This window comes from Vulpes lagopus, chromosome 4 (genome assembly GCF_018345385.1).
Source record: "Vulpes lagopus strain Blue_001 chromosome 4, ASM1834538v1, whole genome shotgun sequence".
Lineage (NCBI taxonomy): Eukaryota > Metazoa > Chordata > Mammalia > Carnivora > Canidae > Vulpes > Vulpes lagopus.
The window spans coordinates 36,626,468-36,650,259 of record NC_054827.1 but is presented as its reverse complement, the minus strand read 5'-3'; the positions used below and the strand labels follow the sequence as shown (position 1 = coordinate 36,650,259).

The 23,792-nt window shown below is 37.6% G+C and overlaps 1 protein-coding gene across 2 annotated transcripts in view; it reads right to left on the bottom strand.

Annotated features, from left to right (window-relative positions):
* Positions 1-23,792, bottom strand: part of HOOK3 (hook microtubule tethering protein 3) — a 107,605-nt gene that overhangs the window by 56,509 nt on the left and 27,304 nt on the right. For both annotated transcript variants that reach the window (XM_041751668.1, XM_041751669.1), the window contains exons 3-7: positions 21,316-21,388; positions 16,570-16,620; positions 14,885-15,017; positions 10,429-10,496; positions 434-496 (exon numbers count right to left, since the gene is read on the bottom strand). In XM_041751668.1, the coding sequence (XP_041607602.1) occupies positions 434-496; positions 10,429-10,496; positions 14,885-15,017; positions 16,570-16,620; positions 21,316-21,388 (388 nt within the window). The remainder of the gene's footprint in view (positions 1-433; positions 497-10,428; positions 10,497-14,884; positions 15,018-16,569; positions 16,621-21,315; positions 21,389-23,792) is intronic.

Genomic DNA, 23,792 nt, shown 5'->3' with positions numbered 1-23,792 from the left:
TTCACAAAGATGAAGGTGGAGGATACATGTGCAATGGAAGACTCACGTGAAATAAAAGGTATTTTGTGTTATAAGTAAATCATAAGATTAAAATGCATGCCACTTTCCAGGAATGCATCTGTTATCTTAATGGGGCATACAGAAAGATATCACCAACGGAGAAAGAAAAATCATGATTAGAGAACATGAATTACAAGGACTTAAATTTAAAGTGGGTCATGCAATAATATTTTAATTATAAATTTAATTACAGATGTGTAATGTCCACTACTAAAGTAGCTAAAGTCTTGAATTTATGTAAAAAACAAAACAAAAAGACTTAAACCAGTATATTCTATAAGCAATTTCATCTGAAACATTTTTTTCAGTAACATCTCAAGTTTATCCCTTTCAATGAACTCTGCATGGACAAAAACAATGCAAAATTAGATACCTGGCGATCAAGGTCAACATAGGCATCATTTCCAGCAGAGACAGGCGATTCCTTACTCATCAGCTGAAATTAAGATTTAAATGATATAACTATGAGGCAAAAAAGACATCATATAAAATATACCTGGACAACAACACAAACACCTGGCCATCACAGAATTATAAAAATTAAAATGAAAACACAAATGTAAAAGGAACATTTTCCTATACATTGAAACTTTTGTTTGAAATAATTTTCATCCCAGGATAATGCCTTCATTCAAAATTACAGGTCTAAATTCTGGTGCTCATTTTCACTGTAAACCCAGTCATAAGAATCAAGACAAATCTTTAAGTTTAAAAAGTGGTTAAATATTTTAAAGCTGACTGTTCAGACAAAAAACAAAATGAAACAAAACCAAACCAAAAAACCCAGCAACACTCAAGTAACTATATCTAAAGAATAAATATGGGCAACATCAGTATTAGCCAAAACGAACTGGCTAATGTTTATTAACACACACACACACACACACATCTATGTCTTAGTCTCTCTCACCCTTGTGTTGCAGAGAGAGGATCCATAACGTGTGAGGGGTTGGGGGTGAAAGGGATAAAATTCTGATTGTGACAAATATCAGGGGCAGACTCAAATGGTCCCATTTTTCTACTGTTTCCTTATGTTCTATCTAAAGGACAAAAGAAAGGGGGACAATCAGAAATGTGGGGATGCACTGTTGAGAGATCTTGTAATTTCAGCCTCCGGTACTACTCTGAAAAGTTATGTTCAGCTGTACTTTTTTCTCCTTATCAATGGTTCTCAAAGTGAAGTTCTCAAACCAATGACATCATCAGTATTGTCTGGAAACTCGTCAGAAATTACTGGGTCTGAGGCCAGATGTACTAACTCAGAAACTCTGTGGTTAGGGCTCAGCAACGTGTTTAATAGTCTTCCAGGTGATTCTGATGCATACTGAAGTTTGAGAATCACTGCTCTGTATTAATGGAATAGGAAAAGTTCAAAGTCCCTTAGTATAATTAGGAAAAAAACTCTCAGGAAGAGTAAAAAAAAAAAAAAAAAAAAAATTACTGGCTTCAATGTTTATGCTTTTCTTGTGACAATGCTAATTGAAAGATTTTTAAGACTTCTTCCAGTTGAAAAAATCCCATTGTAAAGAACATAACTCATAAAAAGTATAAAGAAAAAATCCATTATTCTACCATCTAGAAACAATCACCTTTATAATTCTGAAATATTTAAGCAGCTACCAACCACTGGTGTAGCACAAGTCAAGTGAGAAGACAAACATAATGTGATAAAGACTGTTTTAGAATCCTCAGAGAGGCAGTATCCAATCAGAGGCTGGTGGTAGAAGGACTAGTTTTTTTTCCCCAGTCTTTTTCATATTCCCATTGTTACAGTTAAGTCCTCATCATAACACAGCAACAACTCTGAATAAAAACCTAGGTGTCCTACCCTCTGAATACAACCTCTTCCCAACCCTAGTCTCTGATGCAATTATGTTTAGCTTATGCGCTCCTCAATTTGAGGTTTCCAAGACCTATATTACCCTCCTTTCTCCTGGGCTTCTAGTCAGAACCCATCATTCTAATACTTACTTTCTTCTTTACTCTGCTTAGACTTTATAGTAAACATTATTGCTTGCCTGCTCATATTTACTCCTCCTCCTCCTGCTAACATCATCATCTTCTTTTTGGGACTCATCCTCCTCTCCTGCTTTAGCTTCCATGGTTCTTCATTTAACCAACCACCTTCTAGCCTAGATTTTTCAGTCTATTATGTTGATGACCTATGTCAACAACATCAATTTTCTTTCTTTTTATTTTAAGATTTTATTTATTTATTCATGAGAGACAAAGAGAGAGGCAGAGACACAGGCAGAGGGAGAAGCAGGCTCCATGTAGGCAACCTGAAGTGGGACTCGATCCCAGGGCTCCAGGATCATGACTTGGGCGGAAGGCAGGTGCTCAACTGCTGAGCCACCCAGGCATCCCAACATCATCAATTTTCTTATCTTCCATTCCTTCTTCCTGGCAAAATCTCAGTCTAAGATCAATCCATCTACCTCTTGTGGCTATAAACCCTGACTGCTAAGTACTGAGAGGGTAAAAAAACCAAAAAATTTAAATCATAAAACACTATTATTAATACGGTTTCCAGTTTTTTTAACTTTTTTTTTTTTTAAAAGATTTTTATTTATTTTTCATGAGAGAGACAGAGAGAGAGAGAGAGGCAGAGACACAGGCAGAGGGAGAAGCAGGCTCCATGCAGGGAGCCTGATGTGGGACTCGATCCCGGGACACCCGGTTCACGCCCTGGGCTCAACCGCTAAGCCACCCAGGCGTCCCCAGTTTCCAGTTTCAAATGGGTCCTTAAAGTTTCCCTGAAAGTACAGTTATGCTTCCCCGTCAGCAGTCTCTTCATCCCTTTTAAAGACTATTCTAAACCTAACTTAAGGGAAGGCTTCTCAAAGAAGGTGACATCTTGACTTTAAAAGGGATGAAGAAACCTTTCTTACTTACTTCTCGAATCTCCACATTCATCATCAGAAAACCTTATCTCCAAATAAGAATTTCCTATGTCTCAATCCACAAAATTGGCAACATTCATGCCCATCCTTTCTTTTTTCAATCTTCTTGTAACTAACACAAGTGCTATTCTTCCCATTGAAGGCTAATCCCTCCACATGTGCTCCCTGTTCGAGTCTCCTCCAGCTTCATAAGATATCTGTTATAAAAAATATGGACAGACGTGCCTACGTGGCATAGTCAGCTGAATGTCTAACTCTTGGTTGTCAGTTGTAGTCATGATGTCAGGGACATGGAATTGAGTCCTGGGTTGGGCTCCACACTCAGCAGTCTGCTTGAGTTTCTCTCTCTCCCTATGCCCCTCCTGCCTATGAGCTTTCTAAAATAAATGAATAGATTTTTTTTTTTAAAGGACAATAACAAGGGTTGACAAAGAGGTGGAAAAAACAGAATCCTAATACACTGCTGGTAGTAATGTAAAATGCTGCAGGATCTGTGAAAAACAAGCCAGTACTTCCTCAAAAAGTTAAACACAGAATTACAGAGAAATTCAATTTCAATATGCTCGGAAGAATTAATAACAGGTGTTAAAAAGAACAAACATATACTAACATTCACCACAGCATATTCACAATCGCCAAAAGGTAGGAATAACCCAAATGTTTCTCAACTGATGAACAGATAAACAAAATGTTGCACATCCATACAATGGATTATTCAGCCGTAAAAAGGAACATGTATTGATACATGCTACAGACTAACCTTGAAAATACTATGCTAAAAAACCAAAGACACAGAAGGCTACATATGATTCCATTTAATATGAAATATCCAGAATAGAGAAATTCATAGAGATAGAAAGTAGATTACTGGTTGACAAGGGCTGAAGCAAGGAGGAAATGAGAACTGCCTATGTAATGAGTGTGCAGGATTTTCCTTTGTGGTGATGGAAAAAGTTCTGGAACAAGATTCCTATATTAATATAGGAATATATTAAATGTCACTAATGGCAGATTTTTGTTATGTGTACTTTACCACAGTAAAAAAAAAGTCAGTAGTATCTGAATAAATATAATGTGCCCTAAAAAGAGAGAGAGAGAGAGAGAGAGAGAGAGAGAGAGAGAGAGAGACACTACCATTTTATAGAAGTCTTTCTTACTTCCATTATTCTGTCCAGCTACCCTCCTTCCCCCCCCCACCCCCCAGGTCCAAACAGTCACCAAGCCTATTGATTCAAGCTCTTATAATTTTCCAATCTGTCCACCTGTCTCCACCCTGACTGCCATAATCTAGTTCAAGCTTCCATCATTCTTCCAAGGAGATGGATAATTCCTTGGATAGACCTTGGATAACTACCAAGGTCTCCTAACTGCTCTCCCTTTTTCTAGCCCAGTTTCCCTTCAAACCATTCCCATCAAATGGATTTTCTTAAATACAGATTTTTATTTATTTATTTTTAAAGATTTTATTTATTTATTCATGAGAGACAGAGAGAGAGAGAGAGAGAGAGAGAGAGAGAGAGGCAGAGACACAGGCAGAGGGAGAAGCAGGCTCCATGCAGGGAGCCTGATGTGGGACTCCATCCCAGATCTCCAGGATCACGCCCTAGCCTGAAGATGGCAATAAACCGCTGAGCCACCGGGGGCTGCCCTTAAATACATATTTTAATTCTATTTTCTCCTTAAAATCTACTCACTGATTTCCACGATCCCAAATCTCTCATGAAACTGATTAGTAGTCTAATGATCTAGGTCTCTCATTTCATTTCTAATCACTTCCCACGTTTGCTACAGGGGTTCTTCTTTTCAGTACATCCAACATTCCATGTAGGTCTTGCTTTCTCTTGCCTCCTGGTCTTTAGAAGAATTTTTGCCCCTTACTTACCTCATCTCATCCTTCCATGCTCAGTCAAGAAGTCACCTTATTTGAGAAGCCTTCCCTTAAGTCCTCAAACTGAGTTAGCTACTCCTTTGAGGTCCTAATATTTTTCCCATCATGGTACTTTTCATTTGAAATGCTTTGACTATATTTGCTTGGTTAGCCATTTTTCCCATGAGATTTAGGCTCTGTGGGGGCAAGAGACCATGTCTTTTTTTTTTTTTCAAAATTGTTACCTGAATGCCTACTACAGCTCCTGGTGCATATTAGGTGCTTGATGGTATGTGCTAATTAAGTAAAAGGAATATGCACATAAAAGACATATAATCTATTCTTAAAACCTATTTGTAGGTACAGTTTAATATTACTTTGTTCACTTGACATTTTGAATGTTTTCCCTCGTCATAAGATATTTTATCTCTTGAAAGATTTATTTAAGGGACTGAAAGTGAGTGTATGCGGGAGGCGGGAAGTGGGCAGCGGGCAGCAAAGGGAGAGGGAGAGTCTTAAGCAGACTCCACACTGAGCACAGAGCCCCACAAGGGGCAGATCTCATGACCCTGAGATCATGACCTGAAACAAAACCAAGAGTCAGAAGTTCAACTGACTTATGGGCCTGGTGCCCCAGAAGATACTTTTTTTTTTTTTAAACAAATTTATTTTTTATTTATTTTTTTTATTTATTTATGATAGAGAGAGAGAGAGAGAGGCAGAGACACAGGCGGAGGAAGAAGCAGGCTCCATGCACCGGGAGCCCGATGTGGGATTCGATCCCGGGTCTCCAGGATCGCGCCCTGGGCCAAAGGCAGGCGCCAAACCGCTGCGCCACCCAGGGATCCCTAAAACAAATTTTTTTTATCAGCTATGTAATATTCCATGAGATGGAGGTACCCTAATTTAAACACTTGCTTACCAATGGATGAATATTATTGTTGTATTTCTATTAATATAAAATAGTTTGGGGAGGGTCTAGCTGGCTCAGTCAGAAGAACATGTTATTCTTGATCTTGGGGTTGTGAATTCAAGCCCTACACTGGATGCAGAGATTAACTTGAACTTTTTTTTAAATTAATTTTTTAAAAAAATTTTATTTATTCATTCACGAGAGACAGACCAGCAGAGACAGGTAGAGGCAGAAGCAGGCTCCTCATGGGAGCCTGATGTGGGACTTGATCCCAGGATTCCAGTGTCACAACCTGAGCCAAAGGGAGACACTCAACCACTGAGCCACACAGGTGTCCCAAACAAACTTAAAAAAAAAAAATTTATATAAAATAGTTTGATAAGCACTGTTGTGCCCAATCTTGGTCTGAATTTCTAAATAATTTTTTGGGCTAAATTCATAGAATTAAAAATCATTTGGTCACAGATTTTAATTTTAAAAATATTTCTGATTAGAGATACGAACCTGTAATTATAGAAAAATCAGCAAATGGAGAAAAAAGCTTAGAACAGCCAATCATTTGGAGATAGTTAATGTTCAGTCATTTTCACTCATCTTAATTTCTTTTTTTTTTTTTTTAAGATTTTTTTATTTATTTATTCATGACAGACACAGAGAGAGAAAGAGGCAGAGACACAGGCAGAGGGAGAAACAAGCTCCATGCAGGGAGCCCAACGTGGGACTCAATCCCAGGTCTCCAGGATCACACCTTGGGCTGAAGGCAGTGCTAAACCGCTGAGCCACCAGGGCTGCCCTCATCTTAATTTCTAACAGAAATGGGATTATACTGCTCATGTGCTGTTTCTCTCTATATAAGCCTTACTCGTGCTGTCATATATTTTTAAAAAATATACTTTAATGCTACCTAGTATGCCAATATATTAATCTGCCATAATTTATTTATCTGTGCTTCTATTGCTGGGCAGTCAGGATGTTTCTAATGTTTCAATATTAGAAAATAATGTTGAAATAAACAATCTTGAGGCAATATTGCACAATGGTTCTGGGCATGGGCTCTGAATTCAAACTGCTTAGATCTGAGTTCTAACTCTGCCAATACTTGTGTAAACTTGTGGTTACTCACAGTCTATGCTTCAGTTTCCCCTTTTATAAAATCAGGTTACAATAACAGTATATACCTCAAAATATTACAATTAATTTTTCATTTTTTTATTTTGGTAAAGTATATAGAACTGAAATTTTCCATTTTAACAATTTTATGTCTACACTCCAGTAGCATTGATTATAATTGTAGTGAATTTTAAGTGTGTTAATAAATGTGTTTAGTAAGTAACCAGCACTACCGAGCACATAGTAGGTACAAAATAAATGTGTGCTATTACTATTATTATTATCTATCTCTGTATTTCAGATATCCTTATAGGATAAATTCCTAAAAACAGAATTACAAGGTCAATTATAATAAGGCAGAACTCTTAGTGGCCCCTTACTATTTTTCCTATTTTGCTTAGTAACAGACTGGAGTTTTGGCTAGTTTTGCAACTACCTGGAATAAAGGCCACACTCCCCCCTCCCCCCCCAATTCCCTGTGTGGTTATGTGAGTGATATCAGGCAAACAGGAGTGAGAATTGCTGAAAGTTTATTTAGAGGAAAACTTGGAACTTCATTCCTTCCTGATGGCTGGAAATGTGAATGTGATAGGTGGAATTTGAGAAGCCAGAGCTGAACCACTAAATGGGAAACATGTATTAAGGATGGCAGACAAAAAGAAACAAGAAAGCTGGGTCTCTGACGACTACAGAGCAGAATCCAGGGCCACTTAAGAGCAAATAAATCTCTATCTTGCTTGAGAGATTGTCATTTTTATATTTTAACACTTATGACCTAGTATCTTATATGATATCAAAGAGTGTATATTTAAAAAGATGTACCAGTTTATCTTCCTACCATCAGAGCTGAATGATAAACTGATTGTCTTTTAAAAGCTTTGCTTTTTTGAAAGGTCCTGTGTAGTAAGGAATTTGGCTGGCCTGGGTCCCCTTATTGGCAAGAGGCCTCTCAATCTCTGGAATTTCCTTACTGATAAGAGTATCTTTGTTATTTGTGGGCCCCTGGGTACTTTAAGCTAAAAAACTGGATGACTAAAATTGGAGTCGGCCGTGCCAGAAAAATCAGCAATGTGTCAGAAGACTGGGTCTTTGAGCCACCTGACAGTCAGCATGACTTCTGTGGGGAAGGAGAGCTAGATACTGTGTTCAATCCCATGGTCAAGGATGCAATCAATCATACCCACATAATAAAACCCCAATAAAAACTCTAGACATGAAAACTCAGGTGAGCCTCCCTGGTTGGCAGTACTTTGGGAACTGCCACACATAATGTGCTGGGAGAGTGATAGGTCTTGATTCCACGGAGGGGGAACAACATAAGCCTTGTATCTGGGACCTCTTAGACCTCACTCTATGCATTTTTGGGACAGAGGGAGTTGGTTCTAGTTTGTATTCTTTTACTATAATAATAATACTTTCATCATATTCCCGAGTTCTGTGAATAGAACCCTGAGATAGTAGTGAGAACACCTGGATTTACAGTCAGGTGGTCAGATATTTTAAAAAACACAACTTTAATTTGCACTTAGCATTCCTCATGTTGTCTGTTGTATTTTTTCCTCTTCCAGTTGCACATTCAAATCCTTGTTTTCTAGTACCCCTAACAGTTTGTTCTATTACTTTTATGACTAAAAACATTCTCTCATCCTGAGACCAACTGGTTATTAACCCACATTTTATTTTTAGTTTCATGTCTTACACTTAATGGAGTTCAAGACATGCTACCCCAAAGTATGGTAGGTACCCTGGCATACTGAATACATCAAGCTAAAGGAACTGGAAAAATAGCAGGTACAGGAAGGATTTTTTACCTTCTCCAGAAGCAGGTAAAAGCCTCATGTGAGAGGTGTTTTCCCTATACTCAGAGGAAAAACATCCTTTTCTCCGAAAATACAGGGATTCTAAAAGGACTCATTGAATAGGACTTGCTGTTTCCCCCAGGTTACTACCCCTTAGCTCAAACTCTTTTTTGCCCTATCACATTTTTCCATGATTCTCCACTCTTCATCAAACCCAGCACTAAAACACTCAGGTTTAAACACTTCTTTGGTCTTCGTTTCCTTAAGAAGGTCCCTGTGTCATGTAAAACTTATATGGGGGTGCCTGGGTGGCTCAGTCGGTTGAGTGTCTGCTCAGGTCATGATGCCAGAGTCTTGAGATCGAGCCCCCTCACTGAGCTCCCTGTTCAGTGGAGAGTCTGCTTCTCCCTTTCCCTCTGCCCCCTGCCCTCCTCCCTGCTTGTGTCCCCTCTCTCTCTGGCTCTGCACTCTTTCTCAAATAAATAAATAAAATCTTAAAAAACAACCCAAAAACATCTGTATCCTTTTTCTTTTTAATCTTTTGTTACAGAGATCTCCAGCTGAGAACTTGGATGGGTAGAGGAAAATGATATTTTTCCTCCCCTACAGTTTCAGTATAAATATTCATCTAGAAATAGCTTTGGGTATGGTTGGAGTTGAAAGCTCATTTTCTGCCAAACAAGAAAGCAATAATTAAATGTGAGGTAGACTGCTGGTTTAATATACATATATTTTTTAAAGATTTTATTTATTCATGAGACACAGAGAGAGGCAGAGACACAGGCAAAGGGAGAAGCAGGCTCTATGCAAGGAGCCTGATGCAGGACTCGATCCCAGGACTCCAGGATCATGCCCTGAGCCAAAGGCAGACGCTCAACAGTTGAGCCACCCAGGTGTCCCTAATATACATATTTTTAATGGCTTTAGGAATTAGTCTACTATTCCTAGTTCATTGGGACATTTTTAATAATTAGCAATAGTTAATAAATAATCTATACCGACAAGACAAATGTTTAAGTTTTTTTTTTTTTTAAGATTTTATTTATTTATTCATGAGAGACAGAGAGAGAGGGGCAGAGACACAGGCAGAGGGAGAAACAGGCTCCATGCAGGGAGCCTGCTGTGGGACTCGATCCCTGAACTCCAGGATCACATCCTGGGCTGAAGGCGGCGCTAAACCGTTGAGCCACCCAGGCTGCCCATGTTTAAGATTTAAATGAGAAATTTAAATGTATGATTTATTTTTTAATTTTTTAAATGTTTTATTTATTCATGAGAGACACACAGAGAGAGAGAAGCAGAGACCTAGGCAGAGGGAGAAGCAGGGTCCCTGTGAAGAGCCTGATGTGGGACTCGATCTTGGGTCCCTGGGAAAATGACCTGAGCCAAAGGCAGACACTCAACTGCTGAGCCACCCAGGTGCCCAAATGTATGATTTTAAAATAAAAACGAGGCAAGCTATATCATAAGTGCAAAGAAAAAAAATTCTAAAGAAAAATGAGTAGGAGAATCTTTTCTTTTTTAATTTCTACTTCTAGTGATGACTAGGTGGCTCAGCAGTTGAGCGTCTGCCTTTGGCTCGGGACGTGATGCCAGAATCCCGAGATTTGAGTCCCATATTGGGCTTCCTACGTGGAACCTACTTCTGCCTCTGTGTGTCTCTCATGAACAAATAAAATCTTGATAGACAAATAAAAACAAAATTTCTACTACTATTTAAGCTCTGGTTTGATCTTTTAATTTCTCACAAACAGTAATCACAAAGCTCCAACCTACCTCTTGAATGGCTGTCATGACAACATGTTGAACAGATTCCTCCATCATCATAATGGCTTGGATGTACTCTGAAAACAAGAACAATCTGGAATGTCACTGTTCAAGTTAAAGATACTCAAGGATTAATGGCTCACACTTCATGAATTCTTTTAACTAGTTTTCTGTTTTTATTCTTCCCAGGGATTCTTCATATGTTGTTAAATATAGGTACCACAGGTAAAGTAAAAGCTGAAAATCACACTATTTCTCTTAAGATAACCCACCCTACTCCCTACCACCACCATTACTTACAAAGTTGAAGCTACAGCTAACAGTCACAGGAATACAGTATCTCAGGAAGACAGTGAAATGTTAAAGCCTAAAGCCAGGATGGGAAGAACTCATTACTACTCCTAAAATTTTAAATTTACTTTGCTACAGTTTAAAAAAAACTGATGTCTGTGCTTTATTCTTGTGTGACATCAAAGTATTGCATCATGTACAATTCCTACCTTAATATTTTCTACTACAGAAGAGAAAAATCTTAATAAATCTGAGAGCTACTTAGGACAAAGAATTAAGATGAAGTTAAGATAGAAGTGACACCATAATCAAACAAATATTGTATAACCCTCGGCTTTAAAATACATCACCAACAAGCTAAAGTACTAACTTCATCAATCTTACTTACCCTCACCACTACCAAATAAGAGAAAGATCTCTTAGCTGTCAGTAGTGACCAGCTGAAAAAATAATTTGTCTTCTATTAAAAAAACAAAAAAACAACACTACAAGTAGTTTTCCTTATTTGCAAATCCAACAATGAATGGAAAAAGTGGAATTCAACATAAAAAAAAACAGGCCAGCTCGATTCTAACAAATATAGTAAATACATTTTAATAAACATTTAAAAGAGTAATTAAGGGAATTTTAGGCTCAACCTGCCTCTCTCCCCCATACATCCAAAGAAACCTCTCACACATACACCAGAAACTTCTCAGCACTTCAAGTATTACATGATGGAATCTTACTGTGAAACTGCTGAAGTGATCTTTTGGTAAGAGACTCATGTATGTGGAATGCCAAGCTGTATAATGCTTTACGTGACAGATAACTCATTAAAAAAACCCAAAAAACAAAGTACTTTGAAAGCACTACTAAACTGTGACATTCGGACATTCTGGTTATTACAGTCAAAGCTTTTTGTTAATCAAAGGCATATTCTTAGGCAAGTGTTGTTCTAAGGATACTTGTACCCAATCAAATGTGTGGAGACACATACAAATAAATATACACAACATCCTTAAATCACAGGATTTCTTAGGACAACAGTAGGAATGTATCAGAACCACTATTTGGGAAAAAGAAATCCTTTATTCTGAGCTCAATTTTTTGTTCTGTTTTGTTAACAAGGAACATCCTGTAGGTCTTGGAATGCAAGGGAGTGCTTATTTTTAAATGGATCACAGACTTTTTTTTTTTTTTAAGGATTTTATTTAGTTATTCATGAGAGACACAGGGAGAGAGGCAGAGACACAGGCAGAGAGAGAAGCAGGCTCCAGGCAGGGAGCCTGATGCAGGACTCAATCCCTAGACCAGGATCACGGCCTGAGCCAAAGGCAGATGCTCAACCACTCAGCCACCCAGGCGTCCCAAGGAAGTGCTTTTAGATACTGTGTTCAAAGGTGCCAAATGCAGAATCCCAAGGGTCTGGAGAAAATGGCACAGCTAGGATGACTAAATAGCCCTCAAAATAAAAAACTGTGAACATGGAAAAGAAAAAGTAGTGGCACTGATAATGGAGAAGGAAAATTTAATGACAGCCTATTGGAAGTGAAGAAAATAACAGTGGGAACAGGGATGTTAGGAAGTTAGTTAGGTGTGAGAGGGGAAGCGTTAGTTAAGAAGCGGTGTTGCCACGTCAAGGCCCTTCCCCGCGAACACCGTAAAATGCTACATGATAAAATGATGATGAGAACTATGTTAATGTACAATTTTTGAAAAGAAAGATAGATAAATAAATAAATAAATAACGAATCTTTAGTGTCCAAAATACAAGTATGTATGATTACTGGTGCAGATCTATGAGGCAATGCTAGAGAATGAGGTGTGCTATGTCAATAAGACTATATTGAAAACTTAGATTTTAGCACCAGAATTTACAGCAGCTTAGTATAAAGAATATGATGTTTAAACACGGAGAGCCATGGATTGCAGTCCTTGCCTAGCTTTTCTCAAACAGAAATCTTGGGCAAGTCATATAATACTTAGTTTTCCTGCTGTGTAAAAACTATTTTTGTTCTGTTACTACCTAAAGGAGTACCAGGCAGAAGAGAGACACTCAATAATTACTATGAGTGTGTCTTCTACTACTACTCTTTGCTTTTTCAATTTTAGCACTAGTTATTTTCCCCATTTGAGAAGCCAGATGGCCAACATAAATGTATGCTAGGTCAATGTTCTGAGCTATTGCTCCTTATTTTTGTAGTTGAAAAACTCATCTAAACATAAGGCCTTTTCTATTTGTATAGTGCATTATGGATTACAAAGCAAAATGTGCATATACAATTTCATTTACTCCTCATAACCATCAGGTTTTATATCCTCATTCTGTAGATGAGAAAACAAGCCAAATGCCTAGTCCAAATGTCAGTCACATAGCAAATGGAAGAGCTGCTTTAGTAAGCCTCACATTACACATCATAAATGTGCAGTAACAGGTAATACTGAACTCAGAAACTCACTTACTTTGATTCTTTGTTCTCAAGTCTGCTTCTGAAAATACAGAATGCCCTCTGGATAAATATGATACTAAAATCCTATTCAATGTTTTCATCACTTATATACAATTTCAGAGGAGAAACCAAATTTAGGTGTTACACAACATTTGGTCTGTGTGAGAAGCTGGATAAATATTATGACTGTCTGCTTTTCCATAGGGCTATGTATGGATAGAGGTAACACCCCTGTCTTTTCCTATTTCCACCCCATGGTAAATTAGCCAACCCTTAACAGTTAAATGCTTCTAGGAGTTGATGGATTTCTTAACAGAATCAACAGAGAAGAGGTCATTATGTGAAATCAGTGAACCATATTAAATAATTTATCATACACCTTTTAAAATCAAAGCATCTACTTAGAGATTTAATGTGTCTTGAATCTTATTTACACTAATCTTCTAATCTTTGACAAAAAATGCTTAGTTAATATACAAAACTCACAAATGTAGAAAATTCTCTATTTTAATTCTTCAGTTGAATTGAAGAAATAATCTAAAACTTAATATAAGAGAATACACGCTAAAATTTAAAAGGCATGGGGACAAAGAGAAATAAATACATTGTTAGAAAAAACAGCCAGATCACAGACCAAATATCAGTCATGGCTTCAAGAAAACAATGTTGACCATTATTAAACTTATTATTAGAACACTGAAAACGTATAGATAAATAAAAATCTGTTTTGCATTACCATGGCTGAGGTAGAAGGAATAAGAAAAAAGCCTTTGGGCTTAAAAAAAAAATCTGTCTTCTATGAAGGTCTTCTAGTATAACAGTAAAATACTGCATCATTGTTTAGAGTAGTCCCTGTCTACTTTTCATCTGTTTCATCACCCTTTATCCCTTCCTTACTATTCTCTAATAATACTTGTGGTTTTTTAAAAATCTCTCAAAGGTAACTTAAGTTTTTCTGACATTCAGTTCCTACATTTCAGATTACTCTTAATCCATCCTCCTCCACATCTTTGCTTAAATAACATCCCTGGCAAACGCCTGGACTGGCTCCCCCCACCATTACACTTTACCTCATGGCACTCGTCACCACTTGGATCACACAGGTATGTGTGCCCTCCCTTCACTCACCTACCAGTTCCACAAGGGCAGGTGCTGTCTCTGTTCTGTCTGGCACTGTGCTCCTAGCCCCAGTATAATACATGAATTCAGTAAATATTTGTGAAATAAATCCTTCATACTCACAATCTAAAGTATCCAACTTTAAGTTCCTAGAGCTGCACCGATGATGAGTGTAACATTCTCATTATTACTGACATTACTTTAGCAGGACCTTGTCCAACAGCAAGTTTCATCACATTCAGTGTAGTTAAAAATAATGTACTAAAAAAATTATGCAGTCTTGCTTAAAAGGAAAGACTATCATCACAATTAAATGTATTCTAAGTTGCAAAACTCTTATGCTTGCAAACAAAGTACTAGCAAAATTGTAGAAAATGGCATTGCTTAGGACACCTGGCTGGCTCAGGAGGTAGAGCACACAACTCTGATTTCTCAGTCATGAGTTGGAGACCCATGTTGGGTATGGAACCAACTTAAAAAACAAACAAACAGAAAAAGGCATTGTTTGAGGGTGGCCTTATGAAGATGTTATTGTTTGCACTGGCGATTTATAAATAATATATATAATATGTATTACTTTCCTTAATTATTTTAAATGCATACACTAATATCAAATAAATTACCTTGCTTCTGTTCACAGTTTACAGCACAGCCTAAGATGAGTTGAAGCATCCTTCCGAGCTCTGCCGCATCAGAATGTTCTCCAATAAGGTTCACATCAGGAAGGGTAAAGTCATTAATTTGCTGTCCTAAAATCTGAATGCGGACCAAAGGATCAGAATTGCATTCACATTTATGTGTCCAAATAAAATATTTGATACAAATTAGTTTGTCAGTACCAGAAACTCATTGCTAAGGACAGAGCTATAATCCCAATTCCACTCCCAATTTCTATTTTTACCTTCCATATCTAAGTTATAACAATATTCATCACCGTAACTTAGACCCCAATCTGGTATGTATATACACTGAGCAAAGAAACTGAATACTTTGATATCTTCAACTGCCCCTAGAAAGACAAATTCTCTAAAGTTCAAAGCATAGCCAGAGAGATTCTGAATGGGGTACCAGAAAGAGGGGAGATTAAATATAGGTTCATGCCCCAACAGTAAGACGCTCCCCAGACATATTCACTCTATTTGACTCAAAAATGCTGATAGCCAAACACTTATTATCAGGAAGGAGAATGGAGGATTCCTTTACGGGGAAATTGGCCCCAAATGAAATGAAATATATGCAGACAAATGGGTCAGTTCCTGTCTAATAACCATACAGTGAAAAAAGAAAATCCTAAGCACAGAAGCAGGATGAATATGGCTCTAGTGCTATCAGTGAGCAGGGTAAGGAGGTCATGCAGTGTCTGGTGGCTCATGGTAATATGTATGAATCTGATTATCAATACAATGGAAAACCATAAAAGACAGAAGAATGACATAATCAAATTTATATTTTTAAAAATTATTCTGGCTTTAGAGTGAAGAATAAGAACAGACAATAGAAGGGAATGGGTGAAATCAGGGTTACCAACCAGAATACTCTAGAACTCTGAGAGCTAATGATGGCTGGGTACAAAGTGGTAGCAGTAGAGATGGAAAAAGCTGTATTTTGGAGATTTAACTAGTAGGTCTTATGATGATATCAAAAGAAGGACGGACTATAGGATTGTTTATAGGTTTTGGGCTTGAGTAACAGGATGGATGACAGGATCACTTACTGAGCTGTGAAGATAAATGATATAAGTATAAGATGTAGGTATAAATGCAGGTAAACTTGTGGGAAAGAATAGTAAAAACATAACATAGGTTTCCAGGCTATGTTGTGTTCATCTGGTATCTGTGACCACAAAATTTGAAGTAAAACTAGTTCTACTTCATGATTTTTTTCCCCCCAAGCCATTACTTGACTGTTCTGATGCAGACTCAGAGGATAAACTAAGATAATCTAGAGATGGGGGTTTGCCAAGGAATCAAACTAAAGTAAGCAAGGAATTTGGCTGTAATATAATAATGCCTGGATTCTAAACCACCTTCACAAGGGGAGAAGAGAAGAGAGCTTAATAAATGGCAGAAAAGAAAGTATAACATAAATTAATAATCATCTATAACTATCCATATATTATAGTGAAAAAGAGCATTTATCTAATAACTACCTAATAGTTGTTCAAACCAACATCCTAAAAACTATAAAATGGAAGATTAACAGATTACTAATTTTGAGGTAAATTTTCCTTTACTTGGAACTATTGTAAAACATAAAGTTAAATTGTCCTATAATTCTACCTCTAAGCAGTTGAGAAAAAAGTCCTTACCTCATGATTGTAATCCAGGATTCCCTTTAAAATTTTCTTTAAATTGCTTATCTGTTTAGAGAGAGATAAAACTGGGTAAAGGCCAAGCACAGATCAAATTATAATTTAACATAAAAAATTCCTGGGGGCACCTGGGTGGCTCAGTCAGTTAAGCATGTGCCTTAGACTCAGGTCATGATATCTCAGGGTACTGGGATTAAGTTGTCTGTTAGGCTCCCTGCTCAGTGAAGCGTCTTTTCCTCTTCCTCCTCCTCTCCCTCTCCCTCTGCCCGTCCCCCCTGCTCATACTTGTTCATGCTCACTTGCTCTCTCAAATAAATAAAATCTTTAAAAAAACCTTCAAGGGCAGCCCCGGTGGCACAGCGGTTTAGCACCGCCTGCAGTCCAGAGTGTGATCCTGGGGACCCTAGATCGAGTCCCATGTCAGGCTCCCTGCATGGAGCCTGCTTCTCCCTCTGCCTGTGCCTCTGCACCCCCCCCCCCCCCCGTGTCTCTATGAATAAATAAAATCTTAAAAAAAAACCTTCTGAATTATTCGAATCATAAATATAAAAAACAAAATTCAACAGCACATGTGAATTACCATAATCATCAAAAAAGGGCTATCAATGGCTTAATTTATGTGATCTCAAGAGATTTATTAAAAAAAAAAAACTGGGATCCCTGGGTGGCGCAGCGGTTTGGCGCCTGCCTTTGGCCCAGGGCGCGATCCTGGAGACCCGGGATCGAATCCCACGTCAGGCTCCCGGTGCATGGAGCCTGCTTCTCCCTCTGCCTGTGTCTCTGCCTCTCTCTCTCACTGTGTGCCTATCATAAATAAATAAAATTAAAAAAAATTTAAAAAAAAAAAAAAACTGTTTCCAATAATGTTAAATTTTCAACGTTATGATCACACTGACAAAAATTGGGAATCTCTTAAAGTAACCTACAACATATAATGTCTCCAAATTCTCTCCACTGTCAGAAAAGACTACTGTTTCTTTAGCCAAAGTAAATATTTAGGAGCCATACAATTAAAAATACTATTATATCTTGAAATGCTAGTGTAACTGTCAGCATTGCAAGATATTTGTTGCAGCATCCTGGGGTGCCTGGGTGGCTCAGTCAGTTGGGTGTCTGACTTTTGATCTTAGCTCAGGTCTTGATCTCAGGGTCATGTGTCTGGGCCCCACATTCGGCTCCACACTGGGTGTGCAGCCTACTTTATTTTATTTTTTTAAAGATTGTATTTATTCGTGAGAGACACACAGAGAGAGAGGAAGAGAAATAGGCAGAGGGAGGAGAGGCAGACTCCATACAGGGAGCCAATGTGGGACTTGATCCCAAGACTCCAGGATCATGCCTTGAGCTAAAGGCAGAGGCTCAACCGCTGAGCTACCCAGGCATCCCTGCAGCCTACTTTAAAAAAAAAAAAAAAAAAAAAAAAAGCATCCTAGAAACAAGGTGATGTTTTCTATCACTCAACCACTCCAAAGCAAGGGTTTACTGGCCTATGTGTTATCTGAGTGAAATGACCAGTAGAATCACCTATAATATTTATTTAAGCTGTTATTTTTTCCTTTTTTTTTTTTTTGACTCAACTCATAGTTAAATTTGTATTAATTAAATGTGTACACAATATGATCCTGTTGACCATCTACCTCACTGTACCTACTCAATGTTAGTAGCTAAAGATGTGCTAGGACATAAGATGAAAGAACCTGTGACTATCAGGTAAAAGAGGCTTAATCATACATGTGATCCAGTGAATCAGACGTATTTTTTTCAGACCTTTTTAAGAGAAAAAATAAGTTGAAAACTTTTTTAAAACATTATTATTTTTTTTTTTGAGAAAGAGACAGTGTGAGTGGTGGGGAGAAAGGGGGCCCAGCAGAAAGGGAGAGAAGCAGATTCCCTGGTGAGCATGGAGCCCAATGTGCAGATCAATCTCATGAGATCAGGACCTGAGCTGAAACCAAGAGTCAGATGCTAAAATGAGCCACCCAGGTGCCCTAAAAACTTATTTTTTCTTTTTCTAAAAACTTATTAAAAAAAAAAAACCTCATAAAGTAACATGTTTATACTTCTAGAAAATTTGGAGACATGGAAAATATATAATATACTTTGCTTTCTTTATCCTAGAATGCTCATTTTTTCATATTTTAATATTTGACATTAAAATGTCTCAAAAATCAATGTGTTGCTTTAAAATGGTAGTTTCCTTCCCATTGAAAAGAGCTACATATTTTATAATTAATGGTATCTTGAAATTGGAAAAATACAACATAGGATAAAATATGGAGAACAGGAATACAAATCAGAACTGACATTTCCAGTTCTGAATATTAAGAATATGATAAAGTGGGCAGCCCTGGTGGCTCAGCGGTTTAGCGCCGCCTTCAGCCCAGGGCATGATCCTGGACACCCAGGATCGAGTCCCTCGTTGGGCTCCCCGCACGGAGCCTGCTCCTCCCTCTGCCTGTGTCTCTGCCCCCACCCCCCACTTTCTCTGTGTCTCTAATAAATAAATAAAATCTTCAAAAAAAAAATATGATAGGATCCCTGGGTGGCTCAGTGGTTGAGCGCCTGCCTTGGGCCCAGGGCCTGATTCTGGAGTCCCAGGATCGATTCCCACATCAGGCTCCCTGAATGGAGCCTGCTTCTCGCTCTGCCTGTGTCTCTGCCTCTCTCTCTCTCTGTGTCTCTCATTAATAAATAAATAAAATCTTTAAGAAAAAAAAATATGATACAGTATATCCCCTTCTCTATATTACTGTCTTTGCCACACTCACGATATTAAGATAATGTGTGTACAGATGTATGTTGTGTGTATGTAAGGTGGGGTATATACAACTCCTCCTTCAGTCAAGAGAGCAAGCAAACACAAATTAATTAGTAGCATTATTTTAAATACCCAGAACTGCTTTACACATTATAACATTAAAAAGTAATCATTAGGCACGCCTATGTGGCTTAGTCAGTTGAGTCAATTACTCTTTGATTTCGGCTCAGATCCCCACACTGAGCTCTGCATTGGGCGTGGAGCCTGCTTGGCATTCTGTCTCTCCCTCTCCTTCCACCCCTCCCCCACTCTCTCTCTAAATAATAATTATATAAATATACAATCATTAAATTGCCTATTCCTTTTTTTTTATTATTATTTATTTAAAACAGTAGCTTAAGGGGCACCTGGGTGATTCAGTCTGTTAAGCCCCTGCCTTTGGCTCAGGTCATGATCTCAGGGTTCTGGGATCAAGCCTCACATCATGCTCCCTGCTCAGCAGGGAGTCTGCTTCTCCCTCTGCCCCTCCCCACTGCTCATGATCTCTGCTCTCTCTCTCTCTCAAATAAATAAGTGAATAAAATCTTAAAACAAAACAAAACAAAACAAATGCCAGTAGCTTAAACCAGTGTCCCTTCATTCTAGCTTAGTAATAAACAAAAGGAATTAAATTTTGGCAGACCCAAATTTAAGCCATCAATGACTATTTTTCATCAAATATGTTTTTTGGAAGAAATATAAAGACAAACCAAGTTTAGCATATCTCAAGTCTAGGGTCTTCACAGGCTTACTGATTTGCATTTCCGAGTCTCTACCTCTCTGTATCAAAAAGAAATGGTTCTAGAGCTTTCCAAACTGCCAGTCATAATCATCACTGGTCATAAAAATCAATTTAGTGTAACAAAATTATAGAGTTGGAGAAAAAACTAGTGGTTTCCAGGGATTAGGGTGAGGAGTGTGTGGTGTGAAGGTGGTCATAAAGGCAGCATCGTGGAAATCTTGCAGAGATGGAACACCTCTGTCTTCATTGTGGTGAGCATTATAGGAAACTACATTATTGCTGGAGCTACACAGAACTGTACACACAAACACAAAAGGGCAAAAGGGCACTTGATCATACCAATGTCAGTTCCTTAGTTTTGATATTGTATTATAGTCATGCAAGATGTAATCACTGGGGAAACTGAGTGAAAGGTACACAGAATTTCCCTGTACAATTATTTGCAACCCCTTGTGAATCTAGAATTATTTCAAAATTTAAAGTTAAAATAATGTAGTGGGTTGTAACTAATATTTTTTAAAATTAAATCATCAATGAATAGAATAAGGGAAAAAACTTACTATCTATGGACATATGTTTAGGTGGACAGGAGGCTGCAATGTAAACTGTATTTCTTTTTTTTTTTTTTTTTTGTAAACTGTATTTCTTACTGTGGGTTTTGGCTTTCTCAAAGAAGCTTGAGAAATACTGGAACTTAAGGCTACTAAGAAGGAAATAAAAATACGTCATTCTCTTAGTGTTCTGGACTCAGTTAACAATGACCAATATTTTCTCATTATTAATAATAACAACACTAGCAACTAGCATTACCCGTGCACTATCCTAAGTCTGTTACATACGCTAATTCATTTATTATTGTGAATTATTTCACAATTCATTTATTGTGAGGTAGATCCTATTAAAATCCTCATTTTTAAAATGGAGAATCTGAGGTACCAAATGGTGAGAAGACTTTCCCAGACAGTTGATATGAATCCAGGCACTCTAGCTCTAGAGTCCATGCCCGTAGTCACTGACTTCACTGACATACTATACATATCTTTGTGAGCAACTTCAGGTTACCTCCGATCTTTAATTTTGGATTATTTCACTAGGCAAGCTAGGTTTCTAAAGCTCACTGAACACATCAGGTGAAAGTTCAACAAATATTATATGTATGCTACTAAAAAACTATTTAACAGATGGGAAAATAAAAAGAAAATACCTTTAGCCTCCAATTATCTCCTACTTCGGTTTTGATTCTGTTTAGCCAATTTTCATCAAAATATGCAGGATCTCTGCAAATAAGAAAAAACTCGCATATTAATCATGCAGTTATCAAGATTTAAAAAAAAATTGAAACTTATCCCATAACATCACTTAATTGCAACATAAAAATGTATTTGCCATTTATCTATCACCAAATAACTCAGTCTGGAGACCGAATGCAATTACAATAGATTTCTCTAAAGTCAACCTGTTATCAGCACATCATAAAATAATACACATATTATCAAAAACTAAAACATGAAAAATGATAACATATGGTTGTTGTATTTTTAAAAACAACAGCGCCTGCCTTGTTTAGTTCCCCTGAATTAACATAACTTTTAGACACAATAATGTATAAAACCAGTCAAAAATGATAATTTTAGACAAAAGAAATATATCAAGAAAAAGGTTAACATAAGCCTCGCAGTTAATATTACAATCTCCATCACTTAATACTTTGAAAGTCACCAATAATGTTATTAAAATTTCAATTTCTTTATTTTCTTAAAGATTTGGGAGAAAGTGTGAGCATGTGGGGGAGGGGTAAGGGACAGAGGTAGGAGGAGAGGGTCTTAAGCAGACTCTGGGCTCAGTGCAGAGCCCACCTTGGGGCATGATCTCACAATATGAGCTGAAATCAAGAGTCTAACACTTAACTGACTGCACCACCCAGGTGCCCCAAAATTTCAGTTTCTTTAACTAGTATAGACCAACAACCTATTTTCTCACATATAATACTAAGCATTAGACAAGTTGGAACATGTTTGCAAAATGCTTAAAATCTAAGATAACGGGCGCCTGGGTGGCTCAGTCAGTTGGGTGTCTGCCTTTGGCTTGGGTCATGGTCCTGGGGTCCTGGGATGGAGCCCTGTGTTGGGCTCCCTGCCCAGCAGAGAGTCTGCTTCTCCCTTTCCTAGTGCTGCTCTCCCTGTTTGTGCTGTTCCCTACTCTCTCTGTCAAATAAACAAAATCTTACAAAGAAACCCAAAAACTAAGATAACATTGGTATGGCCAAACTGAAACACCTATGAATCTACTTATACTTATTTTTCTTAGGAAAACCACCCAAACTACTCTAAATAGAAAGAAAAAAAGAATTTTTTAGCCCAGCATGATCCTTATTTTAAGGTTTTTGAAACCAATGCTCTAAGACATTAAATTATTTGTTCAAGATCAATACTGAACACCTATGTCTGCCCTGCTTTAGCAAGTGCTAAGTGCTATGATCTTTCCATAATGCCACAACTGTCTCCATTCACCCAAAAAAAATAATGGCAATGAGAGAAGTATGTTAGGAAAAAAAAAAATTTACGTTTCAACTTAAACGGTCACTCAAAATGATACATACAATCAGTACTAAATTTTGTTCAGATCTTTAAATGAAGTAACATGCTACTTATAATTTTAAATGTTATTGTTAAAGAAAAATGTACTTGGGTATAAAATTTATGAAAAATCAATTACAACCATTTTTTAGTTACCACTGTACAAATCTATTACTTATTTAAAAAATTTTTTATTATCTCATAATTGTTTTTGAAGCTTGTATTAAATAGCTTTTAAAAATAGTTTTATTGAGGGCAGCCCGGGTAGCTCAGCAGTTTAGCACTGCCTTCAGTCCAGGGCCTGATCCTGGAGATCCGGGATCAAGCCCTGCATGGAGCCTGGTTCGTTCTCTCTCTCTCTCTCTCTCTCTCCTTCATGAATAAAAATCTTAAAACAATAGTTTTATTGAGATATAATGCATATACCGTAGAACTCATCCATTTAAAGTATACAATGTAATGGGGACACCTAGGTGGATCAGCAGTTAAGCGCCTGCCTGCAGCCCAGGGCGTGATCCTGGAGTCCTGGGGTTGAGTCCCACATTAGGCTCCCTGCATGGAGCCTGCTTTCTCTCTCTGCTATGTCTCTGCCTCTCGGTCTCTCATGAATAAATAAATAAAATCTTAAAAAAAAAAAAAGTATACAATGCAATGAATTTCAGTACATTCACAGAGTTGTACAACCATAACCATGATCTAATGTTAGGACATTTCCATCTTCCCAAAAAGAAACCATTACCACTCCCCATTTCCCTCTCTCTCTCAGCCCCTGGGAATTACTCATTGCCATTCTGTCTCCATAGGTTTGCCTATTATGGACATTTCATATAAATGAAATCATACACTGCGTGGTCTTTTGTGTCTGGTGGATTCATTCATATTATAGTATGTATCACCACTTCATTTCTTTTTATAGTTTAACAATATTCCATTTATAATACATTATAATACATTCTGGTTATCCATGCATTAGCTGATGTGCATTTGGGTTGTTTCCACTTTTTAGCTATTATGAATAATGATTTTTTTTTGTGCACTGTTTTGTGTGGACATGTTTCTTTGTGGCCCAGGAGTGTAATTGCTAGGTTCCATAATAACTCTATGT